This window comes from Mesocricetus auratus, unplaced genomic scaffold (genome assembly GCF_017639785.1).
Source record: "Mesocricetus auratus isolate SY011 unplaced genomic scaffold, BCM_Maur_2.0 Super-Scaffold_100020, whole genome shotgun sequence".
In the NCBI taxonomy this organism is placed as follows: Eukaryota; Metazoa; Chordata; class Mammalia; order Rodentia; family Cricetidae; genus Mesocricetus; species Mesocricetus auratus.
In genome coordinates this window covers 28,508,889-28,536,081 of record NW_024429201.1, presented here as the reverse complement: position 1 = coordinate 28,536,081, position 27,193 = coordinate 28,508,889, and the positions used below count along the sequence as shown (strand labels likewise).

The 27,193-nt window shown below is 37.0% G+C and overlaps 1 protein-coding gene and 1 non-coding gene across 2 annotated transcripts; both read left to right on the top strand.

Moving 5' to 3' along the window:
• The first annotated feature begins 67 nt into the window (after positions 1-67).
• On the top strand, positions 68-21,256 carry Tmem167a (transmembrane protein 167A). The gene is made up of 4 exons (XM_005065677.3): positions 68-174; positions 9,519-9,628; positions 12,226-12,260; positions 17,596-21,256. The coding sequence occupies exons 1-4, from the start codon at positions 172-174 to the stop codon at positions 17,664-17,666; spliced, it is 219 nt and encodes a 72-aa protein (XP_005065734.1). The 5' UTR covers positions 68-171; the 3' UTR covers positions 17,667-21,256.
• Positions 10,072-10,205, top strand: LOC121133239. Its single transcript, XR_005870029.1, has one exon. It is a non-coding gene; the product is annotated as a small nucleolar RNA U109 (small nucleolar RNA).
• Positions 21,257-27,193: the final 5,937 nt, after the last annotated feature.

Here is a 27,193-nt window from a genome sequence, read left to right as displayed (position 1 = left end):
GCCTTTTCCGGTAACAGAAACCTATCACGGAGCCCGAATGGCGCAGGCTGGGCGGAGACGCCGCGGGAGGCCCAACCGGGCGGCCGGAGAGAGCGGGAAGCGCAGCGGGCGTGCCTCCTCTTCCGCCCCGGCCCGGAAGGGTGATGTGGCTGGACCAGCAGCGGCCTCACTATGGTAAGAACCCGGGCTGCAGGGCCGCGCTTGAGCTCCGTGGAGGGGCGCGGGCCCGGCGGGGATGGCGCGGGCGCTGTGGGGTGCGGGAGCCCGGGCGGGAGCCCGATTCTCCGGGACCCGAGGGTGCACAGGCCGAAGAGTCGGGCAGCCCCTGACGCTCATCCTGGAGCATCAGGCCGAGAGCCCTAGGAAGAGCGTGGTGGTGGCCTCGGCCTCTCGCCCAGAGGCCTCCTTGCTGCCCTGTTTAGTACAGTTGCGGTGGCATGCACAGCCTTTGGTTGTGTGTATCCGTGGACGTTACTCTCAAACGCCTGAGGCTCCGTCGCCTTTTCCCCTTTTGTGTGTACTGTATCACCCAACCCGTAGTTTTCAGTAGTCACTAAAGGATTGCTCGTTTTCCTTAACTCTAGGTCCTACACCTTCCCTTTTACCTCTTGAGTCTAAGGCGAAATAGGGCCCTTCCCACACCATTTTTTGAATTCTGATGATGCTCTTTTGCAAAGGGATGTTTTTAATGACTTCACTTCCTTGCAAAGGTGGTTCTGTCTTGTAGGAGTTTAGTGTGCTTCCTCAGTAACGTCTAACATGTTCCTAGGGAAAGCATATGTGTGTGTTATCTCAAAAGGAGCTATGAAAAAATACTGAGTGATTTCCTAGAAGTTCCTCCAGCACCACCTACAATATACAGCCTTTAGAACCGTGGTCAAAAGTTCAATTAGCCCTTCCTGCTTTCTTGTTTGTACATAACTTGGAGTTTTTTCCTAAACAAAATTAGCACCTGATAAAGGAGGTCGCATTTATTGGCACATTTTTGTTCTCTGGGTTAATATTTTATTGCCCACTGCAGCCTTTGCCACACAGTAATATACACTTGTCCATAAGCATGTTGTTAGTAACTTAGAAGAATGCTTTCTTGCCTATTTACCAAGAAACTGAAGTAGAATTACTTTGCCCATATAGAAAGTCAAAGGTGCATTCTTGATCCTGTCCTTCATACTAGACAAAGTCAAGATAGTTTATAGTAGTTGATGTGTATCAACTTCTATTTTAAAGGAGTTCCTAAGTGTTGTCTTGCTTTAAACTCCTGACTTCTGAAATATTAACAGGTAAAGGAACTGAATAGTAGGGTGAGTGAGTTGCCTAGGCTCACATACCTAGTAAGTAAAACCAGGCCTCAAATTTATTTTAATGGCGCCCTACAGAATGGTAACCAGAAAAATGTCTGGTGTGTTGAGTGCAGATGTGCAACTTTCTTTTCCAGTTTTTTTCTCATTCTTTGATTTGTTGAATCTGTGGATGCATAACCCACATTGCTGGGTGAATTGTATGCTTGTACATAAAGAATGGCTATGGAAGGATATGGGATGGTATTATTAAACTATAGGAATTTTAATTATAAATTTTACTTTTTTAGGTGTTGTAAGAAAATATAATTGTATTCAGTGTTTTATTAGAGATGTTACTGGCCATAGGTATTTTAACACATAAAAACTATAAAGTATATTGCCCAAGATCATATTGATTATAAATGATGTAGAAGGTAAGGCTTAAATTTAACAGCTCCTTTTGTCAGTTTATAACCTAGTCCTTTCTACTGGTCAAAGGTGCCATTAGTCACACGGGAAATCCAAGAGGTAAAGAGAGGTTTGCGAGAGAAAAGTTTAGGTGATAATTCTTGTGGTATTAGCAATAAAAATGACAGTAGGAAAGCACATATCTTTGGTATTATAAAAATAAATGTGACCATATGAAAATGTTCCATGAACTTCGCTGTGGAAGCCATCACACGAGGTTACTAAGAATGTGGTGTAGATGCAGTGATCTTCTCTCAGTGCTTAACTGCAAATAAATACTTTGGAGTTTCCAGAGATTGTAGTTTCTTTATAGTTTAAATTTAAATTTGGAGAATTGTTGTGTCGTAAAGCTTTGAATGATTCTAGTAAGCAGTCAGGCATACCTGGCCGGCATCTAGTATTCAGCTTTCCTCTTTTATCAAACAGCTTCTAGTTGATGTGTCCTTTCTTAATTGCAAAATACATTTTTTTTTCATAGTAGGATTTGTTTTTTTAATCTAGTACTAGTTCCACCTTTGGACTAGATAGCACTGACACTGCCAGAGATGTATGAACTCTCAACCAAAGTCCCGTAGTGGAAAGTGAGTAAGGAAAGTCTTTATGTAGTTCTGAAAGTTGGCCAGTTAGATCATTTATTAAATGATAAATTTATGTGTTAGGCAATTCAAATATGTAATGGCCTCTGGTTCTGAAGGACAGGTTATGTATTAATCAGTTTGTGTCTCTTGTATAGATAGGGTGTGTTTATATTTGCAGATTAATATTTATCTCCATTTCTGTGGTTCCCATTTTTAAAAGATAATAATAGTACATATGATTTTCTAAGTAAAATCTAGTTGGAAAATGCTGACCTGACCTAGATTTGCAAATTATAAAATGCTGACCCATTTTCCCAGTATGGTATGAATTTTATCATAATTAGAATAGGGGTGTTGAGTCTATCTTCTTCTCTACCCCGAGAAGAGAATAAACTAATTGTGTGTGAAACAAGTAAGTCTGGCTAGTGTTTCAAATTTTTGTCTTTGGTGTTTAACTCTTAAACCTTTTTTAGTTTATTTATTCATTTTACATCCCAACAGAAGTTTCTCCTCTGTCCTTTCCTCCCAGTCCCCTCCACATCCCTCCCCTCTGCCTACCACCCCCAACCCTCTCCTCCTCCATACAGCAGGCCTCCCACACATATTGACAAACATTACATATCAAGTTGCAGTAAGACTAACCACCTCCTCCCCTTGTATTAAGGCTGGATAGGCAAGGCAACCCAATTTGAAAGATAGGGTCCCAAAAGCCATCAAAAGAGTTAAAGACACCTCCTGCTCCCACTGTTAGGAGTCCCACAAGAAGACCAAGCTACACAACTGTTACATATATGCAGAATGTCTGGGTCAGTTCCATGTGGAATCTCTGATGGTCAATTCAGACTCTGTGAGCTCCTGTGAATTTTCTTGAGTTTTCTTGTGATGTCTTTGGCCCCTCTATCCCCTACAGACCTTCCTCTCTCACTTAGGATTCTCTGAGCTCGGCCTAATATGTGGCTGTGGGTCTCTGCATCTATTTCTATCAGTTGATAGATGAAGGCTTTCTGATGACAGTGCTCTAGGTACCAATCTGTGAGTAGAGCAGAATATAGTTAGGCATCATTACGATGACATTTTCTTTTTCTCCATTCATGGTTTGTTCTATCCTAGGTCCCTGGGCCATCCAACTTTGGTACCTGGCACTCCAGGTACAGTCAATGATGGACTCACTTTCAAAGCATGAGTCTGAAGCTGGGAACAGTCCACAGTCTCTGTTCCACCCTTACCCTACTGCATCCCATAGGCAGGACAGACTATAGGTCAAAGGTTATGTGACTAAGTTGGTATCCCCAGTCCCTCCACTGGAAGTCTCTTGCCTGGTCATGGGAGATGGCCATTTATCTGAGCTGTTGCTTGGAGTCTTGGCTGGGATCATCCTTGTAGATTAACTCTTAATTTTAAAGTGTACTTGAGTTAAGATGGAGAAATTAATGTCAGTAAAAATTTATTTTAAATATGAGCAATAAACATTGAAACTCTAAGGTAGTGTTACATACAAAGAAGCCTCTTACTCAGCAAATAAAGTGAGTATTTTGTTTTGCTGATGCTAAAAAGAAATCTACAAGGAGCCGAAGCGATCCAATACTTATGAAAATACCATAAGTTAGAACAACAATTTTTCTGTGAGTTAAGTCTTGTCAGTAACCAGTTATTATATATCAAGAGTGCCTACTATACTAATGTATGTATTCCCTCTGTTTTTGTTTTTGTTTTTAAGACTTATTTTTGTACTAATTTATTGTTTGGCCCCAACCCACCTCCTCCATATATGTTTAGGGTTGGTTTCTTAAGATGTCTAATTTTGAAGTCCTATTAAAATTGTTCAGGCTGCTTTTATTTATAATTCTAGAGCAAGCTCCTTAGTGAATATAGCTTTAGCATTCAGGAATGACTCTAGAAATAAGAATGCCTGTGGAGCATTTCATTTTTTCACTACTTTAGTAATTGTGCTTTTCTTCAGAAAGGTTATCATGTAGCTTCTTATCTGGCTACATTGACTTGGCACAAAAATGGTTGTTCCAAACTAGTGGAAACTCGAGTTAATTTAGTTTGCATTCGAGATTTATAATTGAAGAACTTAAAAGTAAGATAATTTGAGAGCTGATAATACAGTGTTTTAAAATAAATAGCACAATTTTCAGTGATCTAAAGTCAAAGGAAGGTTTCTTTTTTCCACAAGCCTACGGGTTACTATTAATTTTATTTAGTATTGTGTTCCAATGACTGGCACAGGCAGCTGTGATTCAAGAGAATTTCATTTGATACTTCTTTATGAAAAGGAAGCATTTATAGATGTGGTAGATAGGATGCACCCTTACAAAATAAAACCATGCACACGCACACACACAATCATATGTAACAAGAGACTTTGCATCAAAATTTTCATTTGGAAGATTATCCTAGAGGGAGAGGGAGCAATATAATCACAAGAATATTTAACAGATGAAAAGAGTCAGGTCATAGCCACAGAAATAGTGACTTAATGTGTCCAAATGTCTGAAGGGTGTAGAGTGCTTCAGAAATACAAGGTAGTAATACATTTTTATTGGTTTAAGCCCCTAAATTTATAGTAGTTTTAGTAGAGCGGAAGCCTAATATTTCATTGGAGGTATCATCTTAAACAGCTTAATCTAAAAGTTGTAAGCTGTCTACATTTTGTCATGGAAGTTGTATAAAATACAAATTTGTTCAACCTTTATAGAATGCAGGTATGTAGAACTTATCAGAATATGATGTGTAAGTTGCTTTTGACCCAGCATTTCTGATACCAACAACCCATTAAAGAATGTCTGCACCTGTGCAGACATAGTTTGGTGTAGTCATTGCACATCACTTAGAAGTTTAGGGTAGCCATTGCACAGCCCTTAGAAGTATAGGGTAGTCATTGCACATCACTCAGAAGAGTCACATTTTGGAGATGATGTGCCTATCAGAGGGTTAACAAAATATTCTTTTTTACAGGTAAGAAATTAAAATATAGATAGTAAATGTGGCACTACCCTAAACTGCTATAAAGAATGAAGAATTTACAAGGGAAATGTTGGCTCCAAGTTATTCTTTGTGGCAGCATCCCATTATAAACAGAATCTAAGCAAACATGTTTATGTGTGGAAAAGAAGCCAAAATCTCTTTATATGGAAAGATAATAGGGACCATCTTCTAGTTACTCTAGGGCAGTGGGTCTCAACCTCTTTGGGCTTAGATAAATAGCAGATATTTATATTATGATCAGGAACAGTAGCAATGAAAATAATTTTGTGCTTGGGTGGTCACCACAACATGGAGAGCTGTATTAAGGGATCGTAGCATTAGGAAGGTTGAGAACCACTGCTCGAGGAATGAATAGAGATCAGAACCCAGTAAAGGGTTTTCTATTTTATGTTGATACCTGTAGCTATCTAAATTTACTTATATTATGCATGGATTTTAAAAAGTAAAAAGACAAAAAAAGTTAGTAATTAGCAAATTAGAACACAAGAGTGTGTGTGTATATGTATAAATATATATATATATATACATCTGTGACCTCTTGCTAATTAGCATGTCTTATAATTACCATTTTAAATTGAGAGTAGTTGAGTATCTGGAGTCTTCATGTGGCAAGTTTACATACTCAGCTATACAGACATCTTGAAAATGTGTAAACTGTATGTCTTAGAGTGAGTTAGAACAATATACCCTGTTCAAGGTGTGCGCACCTTCAGAGTTGTGCTCTTGATGGGACAGTAGAATTGCAGGAAGTGATAGGTGTGAGTCCTAGGGAGAAATTACCTTGGGCTTTCACAGCCTAGACCTTTCACATAATCAGGGTATTTTTGTCTTTGCTTATTTTTCTGAAATGTCTTTGACAAGTAAATATAAATTCACAACAGTTCGTAGACTTCTCTTGTATAATTAACAAAATAGTGTACTCTATGGTCTAATCTATATTGTTTTTCTCAGTATTACTAATGTAATTTAAAATCCTCCCATTTTGTTATCATGTGCTTTCTTTGTTTAACTCCTATGCTTCCCTCATTAACATTTTCAGTGGAAAGGCTCTATTTTTCTACTAAATAAGGACATCTGTTTCTCTTAACCCAGAGACTAAGTTTGTATCAGTAGACAGCAGGTCCTATGAGCATTGGGAGAAACGTTACAGAAGACAGACTGATGACCTTAACTTAGAAAACACTCTTTGACCAGAGTCTAAGTACATCTGAAAGACTTTACCATTTAAAATCATTTGTTTAAAATACAGAGTTCTTAAACCCCAGAACAAAGTTGTATATATCATTTATTTTATACATGTAAACAGCTTTCATTTATAAATGATTGTACACACACACAAATGTATCTATACGCATTCCACTTAATAATAGGCATGATGGTGAGTGTCATTTTATCTTTTATTATGAAAAACTTCAAACACAGGAAGGTAGAAAGAAGGGGAAGATGAGCTTTTGTATACTCAGTATTTCATGGACAACCCTACTTTCCCCTGCATATACATACACACAGTGAGAGGCCAGCTTGGGTATCTTGGCATTAACCATAGTCTGGAAGGGATACATCATAAAATCCTTAATTTAGATACCCTGTTAGGAAGATAATAAACCTGTATGTAAAGCTAACAATTTTACCACTGGAATCCTTTCTTTAATACAAGTCTGTTAATTGTTTCTAAAATTTCTTAGCTACCCACCCCCTACACACGCACAGACACACTGCCATGTTGTCTCTTCTGGAGCCTACCATATTCTTGGTCCTTCTAAATGAAGTCACTTGTGCATTGACATGTAAAGTATCCATCTTTTCTAACTGGGTAATTGCTGTATCATCTGTAACATAAAGATGATAATGACTATGTTGGATATGAAGGTAATAGTGTAAACGAATACCAGGTGGGGACTGGAGAGATGACTCAGCAGCTAAGATCACTGGCTGCTCTTCCAGAGGACCCAAGTTCAATTCCCAGCACCTACATGGTAGCCCACAACTGTAACTCCAGTGCACATAATATAAGTTATTTTAAAAAATACTTTTGTTCATCCTTCCTAGACCATAAAACTAACACTCACTAATAAAATCCATCCACGGTCATCTTTATTCTCCCACTTTTGCATCAATGTTTACAGAGCTAAAACTATGCTAGCATTCAGTTCTTATATCCTACATACCCAATACCTACTGTAATTTGTATATAAGCATTTTTGTCACTAATATTAGTAAGTGGTTTTAGAGAAATGGCTAAGTTAGTAGATTGCTTAATAAAAAAGCATAAGAACCTGAATTCAACCCCCTGTGCCTTTAATCCCATGGCTGGGAAGGCAAAGACAGGAAAGTCTCAGAAACTTGCTCTCCAGCCAGTTTAGCTGAATTAGCAAAGTCCAAGTTTCATCAGAGATCGTGCCTTAATAACGAAGGTGGAGAGTGACAGGAAGATGCTGAACTTCAACCTCTCACCTCCACACATGCCTGCAAGTACAAATCCATAAATTTGTATACACGAAACACTGCTGGTAAGTAATGTGCAGTCTTTACATTTTTTTAGTAATGCTTTACTTATAAAAATATGTAAAATAAGTTTAATAATGCCTGGCAGGGCTTCTTTTCTCTGTATTGGTTTGGAGGTTGTCCTGGAACTCATTTTGTAGACCAGGCTGGCCTCAAACTCAGAGATCCACTTGCCTCTGACTCCTGAATGCTGGATTAAAGGCCTAAGTCACCAATGCACAGCCAGGGCATTTCTTTTTAAGCTTAGAAATATGAAGGCTTTTGTTCTAGTTCCTATCTATATAGTCTTTTTTTTTTCTTTTTAATGTTTTGCTTATTTTATTAATAATACAATTCCAAAGGTTATTGATGTGTGTGTTTTAAGCATGTACTCTTCTTGCCTCTCTTAATTCCCTTGAAGTTTATAGCATTTTTCACTAGCTTCTTAGATTTTCAAGTAAATCCCATTTACAAATAGCAATTTTTCCTTTGAAAAAGAATTCTGACGTTCCTCCTGGTTTTTAAGAAATCTAGCAAGACAATGATGGTGCACACCTTTAATCCCAGTACTTCAGAGGCAGAAGCAGGCAGATGTCTGTGAGTTTGAGGCTAGCCTGGTCTATATAGTGAGTTCCAGAATAGCTAGAGCTATCACACAGAGAAACCCTGTCTTAGAAAAACCAAAAAAAAAAAAAAAAGAAGAAGAAAATAATTGTCTAATTTTACTTCTGAACTTACTAAGTAGGCATACTGTTGACTGCTGAGTGGAATTGATGTATTTTATTATGTGGCTGATAATGGAAGAGTTTTTATCATATACATGATTGCATGGCTATGCAATGTAATCCCAGCACTGGAGAGTCGAAGGTAGAAGGATCTCTTGTTGACGAGTAGCCTAGACCCTTAAAAGAACTGTGTGTGAAATACACTGAGGGAGGACAGGTAGATGTGTGAAGACTTCCTGGCAAGTTGAGCCAAGAAGCTGGAGGACACAGCAGTTAAGGGCACTGTTTGCTCTTGGAGAGGACCTGATTGCTGAAAAGAATGAGCTAAACTCCACTTGCTTTATTTACACTTGAAACCTATGACTTCCTGTTTGCCTATGTAAATAATAGTTATTAGGATTCCTATTATAACTTTAGAGTAGAAGGAATTATTATATAATAACTGAAAAGGAAAGGTGGGTACTTTTCTTTCACTGATGTCTAATAATCTTAACCTGTGTCAGGGCTTAGAACATGATTTTTTAATTTTAAAACATTCTTGACCCAGACAAAATGTTGAAAGAAACTTTAGTCAATAATTAATCTTTCCCTGGCTCTGCCCAGGTTTATAAATACCAAATGAAGACTAAGAGCCCAGTGATCTACTGGGGTCACAGAGCCAGCCACTGGCAGTGGATGGAGACCACACTGTTTCTGTCTAGAACTCTGTATGCCTTGAATGTCTGTGTTAGTTATGTACTGAGTCCACTTTGCTCAGATGTTTGGAATCCATAACAATCACATCATGAATTTTATTTTCTACTGCAGCTCCTGCATTCTTTATCTTAAAGAATGGAAGGAAAGTGTACCTTTAAAGAAGTGATGATGCTGGTGGACATGTTGTACAACATTGTGTTTGCCTGTAATGTGCAACTGTCTGGCATGTTTGGATAGTAAGTTTCTCTTTGTGATATTAATTTGTTTTTGTTTTTTCTCTCTCTCTTTCTTTATAGTCTGCCATTTTCAATTTTCAGAGTCTGTTGACTGTAATCTTGCTGCTTATATGTACGTGTGCTTATATACGATCCTTGGCACCCAGCCTCCTGGACAGAAATAAAACTGGGTATGTTACTAATGGTATCAGTCACATTACTTCTCACCAACATTGAATGTAAATTACCATGAAAGTCATTACACTGTTTAATTGTATTTATAACTTAGTTGTGCTATAAAATAGATTTGTGTTGTAAGTTAATGAGTAAATTTCAAAAATTATCTAGTGTGACTTAAAATTTCACCTACTGAATAGAAACAGCAAATATTTATGTGGCTGAAAGTGAAACATGTTAGGTATCAATCAATTATTTTGAAAGTGCCCCATTAACTTTGTAGACATGGTTTTCCCCATCCTACCTCTTCTCTGAGCATGATTCTCCTTAACCGGTTATTTGGAGTTGTAATATAATAAGAGTAAAATAGGAATATGTTCTTTAAAAGTAGTCACTATTAGAAAAGAGTATTTTCACTTTTCTAGTGCTACCATGAAATTTGTCATTCAAAGGGAAGTTGCATGTGGACGTGTCCACCCCTCTTTTCTTGGGAGTAGGAATGTATCCATAACATGCTACATTGATCAAGGAGTTCTCAGGGCTACCAACCTTACAGTAGAGGTTGAGTAGTAGTATATTTCTCCTACATTAAAGGCCCCCAAAAGACTTTCCTGTTTTTACATTTCAAAATATAAGCTAATAGAGTCAGTTCTGTGTGTGATTAGAAACAATTTTACTTGATTATAGATAAGAACTACTTTTCTGTAAAAGAAATTACTAGATTCTCTTTCCTTTATGTGTTTTCTCGGAGACTCACAATACATTTGTCATTGTATTTATCATGCTTAGCTGGAGTTACCTGAATATCTGATGTGATGTGATGCATTTTTGAAGACTTCACAATTTAAATTTAACTCAGTTTTCTGAAAGCTGATTCTAGTGGTTTAGAACAGGGCTGCACTGAAAGACTGCTTTTTAGCTAGTTTGTTAAGATTGCTTCTTCCTAGTTTTCCTAGGACTAATACCACTATCAGCAGATGCATAGACATTCAAGCCATAGGAATTAAGCAACAGATTGTAGTGGTTTTTAGCAACTAACAAAGTTGCTTTAAAAATGAAATAAACAGCATGCTAAATGTTAACAGACACATGTTTGAGGAAATTCACAGAAACAACTCACTGCTGCTTAATAGGTCTGAACTAAGTCCAGGGTAGGATTCAAAAAACACTCCTTATTTCTAGAATATTGAACCTGGAAAGACCTGCCATTTGTGATCTAATGATTTCAAACTGTTCAAGGTCTTGAGTTTCCCATAAAGTCGCTTCAGATACCTTGCTCTGTGTCCTTCAACTCACTCAACCAGAGTAACTTTAAGTCATTAGTGTTTACTGTGATCCATAGTGCCTAGAATTGAACACACATGACTTTGCATGGGTGACCTCCAGTGAAGAGTAAGCCAATTCTGAGTAACACCTAGTTACTGTCACATGTTCCTTTAGTCCCAGCATTACTATGCACAGCACATGTTACTGTTCTACAGACTATATAATCATTTACTCCTCGTAAAGTCCGCCACGTGTGGATAATGTTAAAGAGATGAAGAGCATTCCCACAGTCCCACAACAATAAGTAGGCTGAGTTAAAGCACAATCTGGCTTTGTCAGCAGCTTAGATTATTTTCAGAATTGCCTATTAGCTTACTGTTCACATGTGATGACTCATTAACCATCATTCTTTGATGAAAAATGTATATAAATATCCCTGAAATTTAAGTTGTATAATTTTATTGAGCCAGTCTTCATATAAGGAATAAGTAAGTTTGATTTGTCTTAATTAGTACTCTTATTTATAAACATAAATAGATAAACATAGTTACAGATATGTATATTAAACCAGCAAAATAGTCGCTGTCCTGTTTTTTGTTTTTTAATTTCTTTGTTGATGGTTTATTTGCTTTACCAAAGCTGTTGCTTTTTATTCATTGCAAATAAGGGATATGCCCATTTTTGTGTGTACACTTAATTCATAGTTGTTTTACTCATGGAATTAAAAAGAATATCCTCATCTTAACTGTTATTCCTGGAATATGTGTCTTAGATGTCACATGTAGGTAAACTCATGCTTACTTCTACCTAAACTAATAGTTTTTATTTAAAAATGTAGCTTCACAGTTATCCATATTTCCTTGTTGACTAGCACAGGTGAGGATTGCCCCTAGAGTACATGCACAATTATAGATTAATGAAACACAGAGCTACATTCTGTAAAAAAAATAATAGATTACAAACACTTATCTAAAAACTATCTTCATGTTTCATTTTTTCAATTACTGCTTAAATTAACATGTAATTTTTCTCCTTTTGCAAGTGATAAGGAACTTGAAGTTAAATGAATTATTCAGTGAGTCCTTGTATACATTTTAGCTACTCTCACATTAACTTACCCTAATTCTGACCTATGACACACATATAGTCCAGTTAATGGCAGCTTCTGTACAGTGATGGTTCATGTTATGTCCTGTCCAATTTTCTATATAAGTGGTGGTTTCATGTCCAAGAAGTACTTGTTAAAAGCTAGTATGTGTAATTAATGTTCTCTGTGATGCTAACAGAAATGAAATGGCTTTCTCAATAATCAGGAATTGTTTTTGTTCTTTTCTATCCTGTGTAGACTATTGGGAATATTTTGGAAGTGTGCCCGTATTGGTAAGTGTCTAATCTCCCTTCATTTCTTCAACTATAAATTACTGACCACTTATTTATATTATACACATGACAATCAGATGTCAGTTTTCCAAGTGTAGGTTTCTCAATACTGTGTACTTTTGTAAGAATTTACAGAATTCTACCAATTATTTTTCTTTCCACTATTTAAAACTAGATGTAATGGAGGACTTCACAATATTTTATTGACAGAGAGATGCAAAGATGATGAAACACAGCCATATTCTGTAAGAAATAAAACTTATAGTATATTACAAAGTCTCATCTAAAAACTATCTTCATGAATCATTTTCTCAAAATTACTATTTAAATTAACATGTAATTTTTATGCTTTTGAAAATGATAAGGAACTTGAAGCTAAATGAATTAAACCTATTGAAATCAGGTATCAGATCCCATGTGTCTCTGGACTTGCAACAAATTCAGACAGTATCTATAGTACATGTTTATACCATGCTCTTTTGGGTCATGTGTGTTATTTTATTAATTTATAAATCAGGATTTCAAAGCTTTTGTTAGATGTCTTAAATTTGGTTTCCTATAAGAGCAAGTGGGTACTCATGTCACAATGTACATGTAAAATTAAGGGTACTCATTATAGTGGTTACTTTTCCCCTTCCGACATGCAGTTCTTGGAGAAGCAGGCTTGTCAGCAGGTACCTATACCCACTGACTTGTGATGTTATGTTGCTTGTACAAATAAACCCTGTCTGAGGGTCAGAGAATGAAGCTTGCCACTACCTAACCGTAGCAGTCTGGAGATATGTACACACAGACAGGAAGTAAGGTAGCTGGGCAGGAACAGGACATAAGCAGGGAAGAGCAGGAAATCACTCTCAGGTCTGCTGAGACACTAATGAGGTAAGGTGTGCTGTGGCTTGCTCCTTCTCTCAGCATTTCCCTCTATATCTGATTCTGGCTTTTTATTATCTAGGCCAATTAAGAACTCCATTTACAACGAATCATCTCAATAGCCCTCATGTTTGATACCGTTTTGATAACTAAGGATGAGTTTCACATAAAATAAAAATATTAAGATTATTTGCATTTCAGGTATACTGTGATACATCAGGTTAAATTCTTATTTTATCCTCACATTTGACATTGTTCATGTAAATTCAGAGTAATTGGTAAGTAAATGAAATTCAATTCAAAAGTACTAGTAGTTTTAATAATTGGTCATATCAATTTTAACATGTCTAATTAAAAAATATATTGACATTTGTACTTGGACTACTTAGATTGAAAGTGTTGTCCTTTGGAATTATTTGTATGGCATATGCATATAAATATGTCATCTTTTAATATTCTATTAGTCTTGAATTTCTGTGTAACTACTCTCTTCTGTTAAAACACCATTAATTTCTTAATGTAAAACAGTCTCATTTTAGCTAGTTTATTAACAACCCACATGCCCCAAACTTAACCGTTGAGTTAAAATTAAGGATTTACAAGTCACATTCCTGAAGGAAACTGTTCCTAGTTCCCAGGTTCTCCTGTTTTGTTTCTGTTTTCAGCTTCTCAGAAGAGAAACCCTAGAAGATGGTGTGTGATGGGAACCAAAGTTGTTGAAAGTTTCAAAGTGTAAACTAAACTCAATAATACTTAGACATTTTTCTAAAAACCTGGGAACAGGTGTGCATACCTTAGTGCAAATGACGTGTATGTAAATTGGTTTTCAGAGTTTTCAGACATCCTTTGTTGGTAACTGAATTAATTTTCAGAAAACTTTCTCCTTCATTGGACTTTCAGGTGATAGACAAGTTCTTAATAGAAATTATGCATCTGATACTAGATTATCCATAAATTTCTAGGTTTTCTGGATAATTGATAAGTACACAGGGTTTCACAGAAAAATACCTTATCCAAAGCCATCATTGTGATGTACTGACATAAGTTAAGCATTGTCCCCTAACAATTACGTATGCTTTTAACATGAAGTTTCCCTTCCTCTGTATGCTTCATGATGTTTTATTCTCTCTCATGTAAATAAGCATGAGAATCTTTCTATCATAGGAAATATAATTGGCTTTAAATTATCAAAAGAATATGTGTAGACTAATGTTTATTGTTCCAGGGATATTTAGGACTCTACCATATGTGGTCAACCTACAGCACAATCCTATCACTTAAAACTTTTTGAGATTTTTTGTTTCTTTATTGTGCTCCTTAGGTATGAATTTTGTACATGACAGTGTTGTATTTCAGTGTCATAAATTTAGATATACCTTGATCAAATTTTTTATTGTCAAAAATACAGTGAGTGTAGGTTGCTGATCTCCCTAAAAATACAATGCATAGGTGGCCATTCTCAATAAAATTACCCAGTCTAAGATACCAGTGATGCAAGCATTGGAGAGGCCTGGCCTAGATTGACAGAGATTTGTATAGATTTGTATAGTAATGAATAACGGCTACAAAACCTAAAGTAAAAGAATAATTCTTAAACACTTCAAAAGGAACCAAGAAGAGAAACAGATTACAACCCTCAGTACCTAAAGCTCATCGCTACGTAGAAGTATAAACCAAACTTCCTAGGAGTCAAGTCACTGTGAAAAAGGAAATATATATAACCAATATTATTGCCAAGAGCAAGGGAGCTAAGAACCTAAGTATACTGCATGGAGAGACAGCAGAGATCTGGTACTGAAGAGCTAAGTTTCCATCTCCATATATAAAATTGCTAACTCCCAAAGAAAACAAAGGTTTTTTAAGTCTGTTTTATGTAGGAGTTAGATGTGTGGACAATTCTACTTAGTAGCCAACCCAAGTGTCCTGCTTGTTCATAATTATGGCTAGAAAGGGGTATAGCTTAAAGCTTCAGGCATGTAGTATATACTTGTCTTAATCCTCAGATACAGTCTGTTTTTCTGCCTAGTTATAAATGTCTTTTCTTTTTGCTTGCTCATTTATTGATATGACCCTTCCCTGCTTCTGAATGGCTCTCTTAGGAGTGTTCCTTCTTACAAGAATCAAAGCACTTGCGTACTTGAGCATGGCAGCTTTGAAAACTGTTAGTGCCAAGATACTTTTTCAAGCACCTGCTTCTCTCTATTCTTGACACACAGTAGATCAACACAGAAAGGATGTGATTTAACAGGACGGGTCATCTTGTCTTGTTACACACCACAGGGCAGCAACTGGTTCACATTCACTTGCACAAAGCTACAACCTGACAAGAAGTAACATTTTTATTCAAGTTCAACTTAAGATGGTTAGCTCTACCACATGGCTGTCTCTTAAGAAAATGAAAAACATGAAAATGAAACCCATCTGTAAATTATAGCTTTTCTCTAAGTCATAAGATGAGAAAGAAAAGAACTTCCTCAAGAATTAATACTGAGCAGATGGAGAACTCAGTACAGGGATAATTGCTCCCTTTGGGTGTTTACTGGGACTGTGCTAGGCAGTGGACATATCGGCCCTGAAAAGAATACCAGGCTTTTATAGCATACACATAAAGTTTACGGATCAGCAAGGTGCTTTGTGGGACTATAGCCCTAATGAATTAGCATTGTAAGCCAATGTGTTCTGTTTTAAAATATTCTTAGTTCAATTATTTTAACTCTAAAAGCACCTTTTCATTAAACATCTTTTTTTAACAGAGGGCACTATTAAATGTCTGTTTAGAGGAGAAGGGGAGGACAAGAGTAATTAAAAAAAAAAAGCAAAGAGTACCAAATTTGTGCTTTTTTGTTTTCCTTTAGTATGGTTTAATTTTTGTTGGTTTGATTTGGTTTGGATTTGAGGACAGGGTCTCAAATCCATATTGATTGGGTGAACTTCCTGGAGGATGAGATTATAGGCAAAAACCCTGAATAAATGTCTACTTTTTTAATGTATGTGACATTTTCTGTAATTTGGGGCATTGAATAGACACAAATGTATAAACATAGTAATACATCAGCTTGGACTCAGCAAAGTAGCTCTGAACATAAAGTGATCTTGAGAATTTTAGTTAATGAGGGATGTCAAGGTTGACACTTATGAGAGTCAGGTAATGAGCGTCTTAGGTAAATAAGGAGCTTAGTTGTAGGAAAGTGGAGTTTAGACATCATGGAAGGACTTAAGGAAGGCTAGTCAGAGCCATCTCCTAGGTTTGCAATGAGCTCACATGTACCTCAGCTGTTCCACGTGACTGCTGCTTTCTTCTTACGCCTGGTACCCTCTGAATTAGTACAGCTTACAGTTACTAAAAAAGCAACAACAATTAAAATGAGTGGAATTCCTTTCATAGGGTCTGTATACCAGCAAGTCATTTTCATAAGCCAACATTAGATCTAAATTGGGCAAAGTCTCCAAATAGAGACATTCTTAGATGAATGAGGATTTGACTTATTAGAGAAGTTACTGTATTTAGTGTCTACTTTTAAATTGCTGAAATGCTAACATATCAGAAACATTATTAGTAGAAATGACACTCAAAATATTTCAGATAATTTCCAATCTTTTAGGGATGCTCAACCAATGAAATCTAGTCAAGTATTCCAAAATCTCCCAAATGGATAAGGAATGTTTTACCGTAAAAGACTTGGTACCTTAAGTGTATCAGAAGTAGCATCATCTATGGGAGAGTTTATGCCTACATTTTAATGGAATAATGTTGGCTATGCTGGCTGTCTTGCTGGTCATCACATAATGAGTGCTGTCTAACTCTACCAGTGTCATGAACTGGTACCATGATATAAAGATATTGCTGAATGCTGGTCATTGGAATCCTTAGATAGACATTCCCTTTTCTTCAGGAAGAGAGCTAACTATCCTTTGACTCTAAGTTGCTGGAGAACATTTCTTGGTTCTCGACTGTTCTGCATGGCCACAGCATGAGTACTTTCAGATACAAGTATCAGAAATAACTTGGGTTTGTCATGTCCAGCCTTTTTACATTGAAATGTGGCATTGTCACCTATGTAGTTCACACTTGCAAAATATACAGAGACACAAAATAGAATCTTTTGATGGACCAGCAAGATGGCTCAGCAATAAGAAACACTCACCTGATAATCCAGACTTCATAGAAAGTTGGAAAGAAAGAGTCCACTCTAAAGCTGTCCTCTAACCTTCACATGTGCATTGTGGCATGAACACTTACATGGACACAGCACATGATCAGAATGGTTTTTGATTTTTGTTTCAGAGTCCGTAAGTTTATTGTCTTATGTTGGACTGCAGTTTTAGCACACCTTGTTAGCCAATTTGTATTGAGCTTGTTTTATTTGCCTCTAGTTCCTTGTTTTCCCCTCTCTCATTAGTAACCTTATCATATCCACATTAGTCATTCATTCAACCAAGATGAATTTCTTCCTTTTTTCAACAGGTGAACGCAAGAGTCCTTATGTTGCCGTATGCTGTATAGTGATGGCCTTCAGCATCCTCTTCATACAGTAGCTTTGGAAACTACCAGCTGTGATTGCCATCAGACTCTGTAAACAAGGACATGTCTCCAAAAAAATAATGGGAAGAATGGCTAACCCTTTTATCTCTGAACATGAAATGAGATGAATTTCAAGATGCTGTTCTCTATTTTTATGCTATTGGACCAATGAGCTGTACAAATAATTAAGATGTAACAGGAATGTGATTGTAGCAGTCAACCTCAGTTTTGTCACTCCAGTATTATACTCAACAAATGCCATTCTGTTGTGTCGGGACTGCTTTTCCTAAGGTTCCTGAGGGCATGAAATAGAACTCACAGTTGGCGAATTCCACAGGCTTCTTTCATTAGGGTTTGAAAATATTGTCTTCATAGTATGAGACATTCTAGTGACTGGCCTATTTTTATTGAGAAAAATTGTTATATTTTTGTTGTTGTTACTGTTCTTACGGATTGCATTCATATTTAAACCATTTTGATTGCTAACCAGAGTACCTCTCTATTCTTGGCAAATTATTACAGGTGTAAAATATTTTAAACAAAATGCTGCATTTCTTTAACATAAGTTTGAGGCTTCTGGTCAACTGTGGTCAAATATACAGCTTCCGTTTTCTGAAAAAGATCATTCTTAGAATGAAAAAAGCAATAGAACAATGATAGACTAAAAATCTTAACAAGATATTCATTCTCTTTAGTGTGAAGTTTTCCAAATAGAACATCTGTTGTAGTTATCACAAATGTGGTTTTTGTTGTGTTTTTAATGCATCACTTTAAATCTGGTTTATTTTCTGTGAGCTTAAACTGGATTTTTTTTTCTTCTTCTTCTTTTGCTTTTAGAGACAGGGTTTCTCTGTAACTTTGGAGCCTGTCCTGGAACTAACTCACTCTGTAGACCAGGCTAGCCTTGAACTCACAGAGATCCCACCTGCCTCTGTCTCACAAGTGCTGGGATTAAAAGGCAGACTGCCCAGTTGGAATCCCTTTTCTGAGTTTGTAGGTGATAAACACATCTCATACCTGCTTAGTCTGAATACTGTAGTGTATTCTCTCAGCTTTGACACTGAAGCAGGAATTTGAGCATGTGGATGTGAAAAGATGTAACGGATTGAAGCATACGTATGGAAGGGCATTTAGAAGTTTGTGTTCAACTTTTCTGCAGGTTCTGCTGGGAAATAATTACCATGTCAAAGCTAAGAAAGATTAAGTCTACCTGAAAACACTTAACTACACATTACATTTATTAAATACTGGTTTGGGCTACTCCTTTATAAGTAAAAAAGAAATTTTCTCTTAGAAATGAACTCCTTACAGAAACAAAGTATTGGACTTGAATCATTTTAAAAGATCGTATCTATAATTGTGTGCTTCAACAGGCACAAAGCTTGCTGGACCAGCAGCTTTTACAGACCACTTGAGGCTGTATGGATTGTTGTGTGGAGGAGCATCAAGGGAAGTCTTACTGTGTTTTCTTGGGATTATTTGTTTGCAAAAGATGTTTGGGATGTCTGTAGCTATTTAAAGCTAGTCTGTTTTACTTTGGATAGGACATCAGATTGTGGTAATTATGCTACTCTGAACTGCATCTTGGGCTTTATATGAGGTCAAGGATTTCCAGGACATCTCTAAAGTAGGACTCCTTCATCAGCATATTTGTGCACAGTAAGTCACCTTTCAGGGTCTGATTTCTGGGTGGCCATCTGTTGTCCATCTCTGCTACCAGCTGAATTTTCCAGAAGTGTTGTCAACCTTTTTGTCTAAGTTAGCACACATTTCATAAAAGGAGAAAATAAAAATAAGATGTTCCATTTTTTGACATTTCAGACAGTGTAGGTGGAAATGAGAGGAAGACGAAGTTAACTTGTACTATCTTTCGTAACATAGAGCGATTTATTGTGTGCAGCAGCTTATTTCTCACCCTGCCATACCGCTCTCTTTAAGTACAGGCTCTTGGGAATGTAGGAATGATGCAAAAGGGTACAGAAATTTATAAAGAAAAGCAACATGTGTGAACACTGACTGCTCGTTTCCAAGCCACAGGGTGGTGTAGGGGTTTGAAGCCCATAGAATATTCAGCTATATGTTTTAATGGTATGTGGATGAGCAAAAAAGCACCCCATACAGCTGGCCTCTGCACAAATGCCATAAATACACGGCTTATGGGAGGAGGGACACTGAGACCCAGGGTTAGCAAGGTCCAGGTGTTTGCCCTAGCTACCTAGCTGGCTCTACAGTCGTTAATCCATGTCTCATATTTAGTTTTGTATTGGTGTTTGGTTCCTGATGAGTTTCATCTGTGTCACTGACAGTGCAGGGACAAAGGACATGTCTTACTGCCAGGTAGTCTTGCAAGATGGTCAAATTCATCTTATATTTTTAAAAACTTTAGACTCTAGTCCAGTATCTTGCTAATATCTTTTCTGCCTGTGCCAGAAATTACCTTATATGTTTCCAAACAAGATGTTTCCTGCTGGGGTTAGTAAGAATGTGTAATTTATAATAAAGTCCTTCACCTTCATAATAAAGTTAGTCTCATAAGATCACACATATTTCTATGAATTAAGTTTTCCAAGTTTACAAAGTCCAACAAATCTTTGCCGCCATTTGTGAAAAATATTTAATTAACACATATAAATAGCATGTATTTCAGGAAACATTTACACAGTTGAAATGGTATGTGACCATTGAAAATAAAAATATGAGTGCTTTCCCTTTATTCATAATGTACATGAAAGATAATACTTGTTATTGAGATTATCCCAAGATTCTAGAAGAAAATGAAGAGTGATGATTCTTTGAGGGTAGAAATTCTAGAAGAGCATGGAATAAGCTGAACTTGGCAGTATTTTGCAAAACCACAGTTGTATGTTAGGAATTATATGTTCCTTAGTTTGTTGTGGCACTAATGGAGTATGACATGAACTATAAAGTGGACAGATGTTATACCCTGGCAAGTCATGTATTTTACCTACCTCAAAACTGAAGTTGAGTGTTTTCCCTCCTGCCGCACAAATCCTGCAGGAGTACAATAAAATTTCCCTTGGTTTATGAACAAAAAGGTTGACAATGGAATACAATAGTGTATTCTCCTAAGATTTCTCTAAACATTGTAATGGCAACTAGCCAGTCAAGACGGTGTTTCCAGAAACTTGTAAAATCTCATATTCCATCTGCTAACAGCAGTCCCTGCTGTTCAGACAAACACATACTAGAAGTGCACTGTTTACATTTCCTGAATGCACAGAAAACTTTGCAGTTATCAAGAACGTAAGCTTCACAAAAGCCTTTGGGAAGTTATTTCATCCTTGCAATCTGAAAATTCTTGGGGGCCACTCTTCTCTTACTTTCGTATCATTTAGTAGTAATGTTCTCAAAGTGGTGCTGGCAATCACCCTGGTGACCTTCACAAGGAAGCCAAGACTAGCTTCTGAGAAATAACCTCATTCTGTTTCTCCTTTGGCCTAAACTAATTACAACGTAACCTTAAATGCCATTCCAGTACCTTTTGGAGAAATGAGAACTATAATTCGTGTTTAAAAGTGGAGGTGACCATCCATACTCTGGTTAATTCATATGTCTGCTATGTAATAAAAAATGAATTGTCAAAGCCTTCTAGTTTTCTCTTATCACATCAAAAGAAAGCAATGTATAAAACTTACAGGGTGACCATTATGACTAGAGTAGCTTGTCCACATTAGTGTGTGGACTTGCCAAGATTACTTTTGAAGGTGATGTTTTATTGGTTTGTTTCTTGAGACTACCCACACAGTTGTTGCTGCTGCTTGACATATCTGAAGAAACGACTTATGTGTTACTGTGACCATGGTACCGGACAGGAACACTGGGAAAGTGTGGGGTACTTGTTTCCCTTTTAGGCATAATGGAGTTCCAAAACAACATGTGACAGGGGCTCAAAAAGTGATAGTGGACCAGGGAGCTGAGAGTGACTCCAGAGTAGGCCAAGCTGTATTCTTCAGGGCCCTCCTTAGAGGCCTAATTCTGAACAGGCCCCAAATCCAAAAGTTTCTATATTTCCACCAATGAGAAAATAAACAGCATCCCCAAAAGCCAACACAGTGATTGAGCTGCTTCTTTTGAATCTGGTCTTGAATATGCCACAGAGGTGGTTGAATTCATATTCTCTGAAAGTAGCAGTTGTTGATTACTAACAATTTTAAATGCAATCTCAATTTAGGAGTTGTAGAAAGCACATTGTAGCAAGTACCTATCAGTTTGTGTCCAAAGCCTAGAAACCCAACTCACCTAATTAACTCTGTATTATTGAAAAATAAGGTTGTGCTTTGCTTTAGAAAGTATGGTCTTTGTACTAAAGTCTTTCTAGGTTAAAATCAACACATGGAAGCATTTTTCACCTGTTCCTGGAAAGGTGTTTTTCCTAGCCAGTGAGTACCAATTTTGGCTTTAATTGGGCTTTAAATTCAAAATATGCAGTGAGTATGATAGCAGTATTGTCATTTGGTATGTTGTATACCTCCCTTACTGTGCCATTGTGGATTCCAGGCAATTAAAAAACAAGTACTAAATTTCTCATTTCTCAGAAGAACTCAAAATGGCATTGTAATAGATCATTAAATTTAACATTTATGGGAAAGGAAAATCTACTCAGGAGGCCTATGGATGTCCTTCACTGAAACAAAATTGGGGTAGAGACAAGAAAAATAAAGACAAGTTAGGGTGAGTTATTTACACAAACTATACTGCTATGTGAGAGCCAGATACTACTGTTAGTGTTTTATTTGACACGGGAAGTGGCCTAAAACAAATGTAGAGATTATTAAGTGCTCAAACCTGGACTTTGTCAGGCTCTTCCAACATACTTGATAAACTGCTTGTTGTAGGCTAAATACTGGGAAAGCAGTGTGCAAAGATTAGACTGTTTAAAAGAAATACATGTTTGAGGCATAAAGGATTTCAAGAACTATAAAAACATTTCTTTGCAGGATTCAAATATTAAAACTAATCTGCAGGCTTGTGATGACATGGAATTATTGAACGTTGGAAATTATAAAGTTAGGAAATTTTTGAAAAATCAGTTAACATTCTTAAAGGATAGTCAAAAAGTACTTTTCTCCTTTGATAGAATTTTTTTCAGTTTTAGCTAAGTATTACAAGTTAAAACTATAATAAGTCTTGGAAGATAAAATAATGATGACTTGTAAAATAGGTTGTTGAGTTTATGATGTGAAATGAAAGCTTTATGCCACACAGATAGAGAATAATAAAAGCTGTTTGAGTTTTCTGAAAATTTGGTTTTATGAGGAAACCTTCGGGTCTTTTAATGGGCTGTTGCTCTTGTGTCTACATAATTAAACACCTGAAGTGTGTTGATGGTTCTAAGCAAATGAGGTAGGAGAACTATTTTTCTTTTCAGTATTTCAGTCATAAGTTATCTTCTCAGTAGTCCAGTTTAATGTCAGCATGTAACAGAAGGCAGCATGACCAAATGCTACTGACATTAGCCCTCAGTCCCTAAGCAGATCTGTTTGCCTGTCACAGAGAACAGAAAGAACTCCGGATAATCTTCACCTCCAGAGAGTAAAAATGGATGCCTTGTCACCAACCAATAAGCTAGGATCCTCTATATGTCCTATTCCATGTATAGGAGAACTCGCATTTGATAACCTGAATGTGTGAGATACTGCTAAGGTCAAAATAGTCAATGTAGAAAAAAATACTGCTCAAGGAGCCTAGATTTTAGTTGAGGCCCAAAAGGGTGGGTGTGACGGAGACATATACAACCTCTAATGAAGACCGAAGAGACCTGAATGATAATTTACATAGGGTATTCACAGAAGTCCAGTCCAAGAATTTGATGGGTAGGCTAAGACTTCTCTCAGTTAAAGATGTTGGCCAAAGGAATGGTATATTCAAAAGCTAGGAAAGACCTTAAGAATCAAGGTAATAGAGAAAAAGAATTACAGTGATTGATGCAAAGAATGGTGTATCAGAGGTTTAAAAAAAAAAAAAGACTGAATCAGAGGGCTTTGTAGAGTACAGTCTCTGTGTCTAATATTGGAGCCATAAATATTTAAGGATGAGCTGAAACCCGTTTACTTCTTGTTCTGACCTTCTTACCATGCACATTCTTAGAAAAGAAGCCAGCACCCATTATCATAGAGATGACCTGTCCCATGAGCCAGGTTGAAAGAGCTGAAAGAGGACCAAACGGAAGGTAGAATCAATTTTAGGCTCACACAAATTAGGCTAATTGGCAGATCTCCGATATTGTGTATATGCTACTTCATCATGCTAAACCCATTTCACACTCCTCGCTGTGTTCCATGCTAGTGTGAGCTTTGTAAGGAAGGCAATTGTAGAAACACTGCTTAACCAAGTTGATGTATTAAAAAATTTTGTGAGTACCAATTTTATCTCAAATCTTCTAAAATTAAATTCTTGTCTCCCTTGTGTTACCTATCATCAGTCTGAAACTAGATCTGTTGTTTTAGTGCTACATCTCCCACGCAGGTGTGGGAATTCAACCTCACACATGGTTAGACGGTCCCACATGCTGAATTCATATCTTTTGTGATATGTCTCCTGGAACTCCAGAACTATGAAAAGAACATTCTGCCCTCCAAAAGCACACAAAGTTACAGCGGAGGAGCTAGCATGCTGCTATCATTATTTAAACCAAGAAAAACACTGGAGACAAGATGAAAGGGCTCATAAAAATGCGTTCTTATTCCTGGTTCTAAACTCTAACAGCTGGCCTTTCCCATGTTGAATAACGGTACATAAATAATCCAGCCAGGAAACAGAGGGGCTATGAAAAAGTCTACAGAGTGATAGATGGTCTTGGCCATGCTGCTCATCACACCCAGTGGAGTTAAAAGGAAGTAAGTGGTCACTGGAAGATAGTGGTGAACTGGCGCTGGCATATGCCATCAGCAGCTGCAGCATCTCAGTTACCTGGGTCATGTGTCACACGTTCTACAGCAATTTTCTTCCTAAGTGTACTAACACTCCTTAAGCTGCCCCGGGGGCCTTTTCAGTTCCATTCAGATTTGTCATCTTTTAGTCATGAAAAATCTACAAGAAGGTGGCTTTCCAAAAATAAATATTACCCTTAAAATCAAGCATAATCATGTATAAATTTTTAAAAAGCAAATATCCTGTGTACATTCTATTTCATATTCTTAGCCACATAGCCTAGCCAAAAGTAATGTTCCATTTCCTACTCTTATATGCTCCTTTCAATAAAGGACATGCAGTCACAGGTAAAACAAATAAAAAAGGTGCCATGAGAGAGGATTAGACATTCAGCCTAAAGACTTAAATGCAACTCTCCCGTGTACATGCAGGCAAAGTGGCAACAGGGCACCACAAGTCTCATTGCAAATTTGCATGAGAAGGTACAAAAGCCTTCCCAGCCTTGAACCCTGTGTTCCCTAACTAGTCTCCACTTCTATTTCCTAGCAATTTCTTACTTTTGGGATAAGAGAGAGCTCTTGGAGAAAGAACAGTTTTTGTTTTTGTTTATTCGTTTCTCATAGATAGACTCTTGGAAGTCCCATTGTAGCTGGGATTTCAATACTTGTAATATGTACCCAGTGCTTTAGCTTCCCCAACCTTGTATGACAGCTCACTTTGATCTTTCAGAAGTTACAGGAGATGTGATTACAGCAGTAGGTACTTCAGTAGGGAAGATGCATGGGCATAGGCTTATTTAGGAGTATCAGTAAGAATGAACTCACTTGTTGACTACACTGTGTATGGATATCCACAACAAACCAAAAGAAGAAAAGCAAGGACAACAGAAAAAATACTGTTAGGTCTTAAATGGTTTGGTAGTTTCCATATTTTTTCACCGCCTTCTCTGTACTTTTATTTGCTGTAATCCAAGGCTACATTCACACTCATGCTGCCGCTCCTATGATCACCCTAGAATGACATGAATCACTAAGTAAAAGATGCTTCCTGCTCTCCTCAGAGTCTTCAGCCCTGTGCTCAAGAAATGGCTCAGTGGGATCCCCAGCATGACTTTTTTTCTATGAATTATAGAAAAAGTATGAAATATTATATAAAGAAAATGATTTCTAGTAACAGTATAATGTACTCCTAAATAGTATGCAGATATCTGTAAAGATGTTTAAATTTGATTTTCACTAAATGAAATGAAACAGAGCATACAAGCTTTAACTTTAGCCTCCTTCCATTTAACAATATCATAAACACACACAAATTAAAAATTGCCATTTAAGTTATAGCCCATATAAAAACAATTACAGAGCATTCCACTGTAGATTGCAATTTATTTAAGCAACAGTTTGTTATTAACACAAGTTGTTTCCACTCTGAAAATGACATACTTAGAACATAGCATGGCTCAAATCACACCAGGGTCTTCCAGGTAAATTTATTTCATACATGTAGTTAAGTTAACAAAATGATACCCTGTTTCCACTTAGATCTGTCTGGGTAGGATCCAGGATAAGCGGCACATGTCAGCAAGAATGTTGACTGATTGCCTCCTACGTCTCAGGGTTAATTGGAAAACCATATGTCACCCTACCTGTAACTTGTAACCACACATTTTAAAAACATGCTTAACATTTATATTTCATTAACTTTTAATAGAATAGGGGACAGTGCATTGTAAATGATTCCCTCACCTCATCATGAGTCTCTGGGTGATATACTGCATGTGTTAGAAGAGGGACTCAACAGCTACAGTACCGTATTTGAACCCACTTCTAAACATTGCAAGACATTGGACAGAGTAGAGGTTTACTCAGTTTGTGAAGTTCTTAGTAGGAAATGGATGGGCCCCAGTCTGAACAAAAGATACTAGAAATTTGGAGACTGATGGAGATAGAATGACAGACCTCAGAGTTTCATCAGTAAGCAGAAGTGGACTGTGATGGAATATTCAGTCTGAACAATGACCTGAATGCCAGTTGGCACTCATGTCTCAACAGTCTTCATGCTTTCATGGTGCAGTGGGGTTGAGTCTCCATTTAAATAATAGTGAGTGGATCTATTTACTGAAATTTTTTTCAAGTCACTTGTTTTTAGTTTTTGGTTTTTGTTTATTTGTTCTTTGAGACCGGGTTTCTCTGTATTGCTTTGGAACTTGCTTTGTAAACCAGGCTGGCTTCAAACCCATAGAGATCCACCTGCCTCTGCCTCAGTGTTGGGATTAAAGACACGCGCCACCAATGCCTGTTCTGAAGTCACTTTTACAATCTATAGCATGCAGTGTTGATATGACCATTAAACATGAAATAAAGTTCCGACATAAAACATTGTTGGTTGGTTGATTATGGAATAGGAGAGGATACTCAGAGTAAAACTTCATGTGTATGAGAATAGCAGCCTGCTGCACACAGTCAAAATAACTACAAAAACATATGCCACTATGTTAATGATTTTACCCAGGACCAGGAGTATCAGTGAATTGATTTCTTTAACTTTTGCTGAAAATGTCTTTGTAGGAAAACAGGTAAGATTAATGGCAAGTATGTACACTGGAATTTCATGTTCTAAATTTTATAAACTTGATAGTTTCTGACCATAAGAT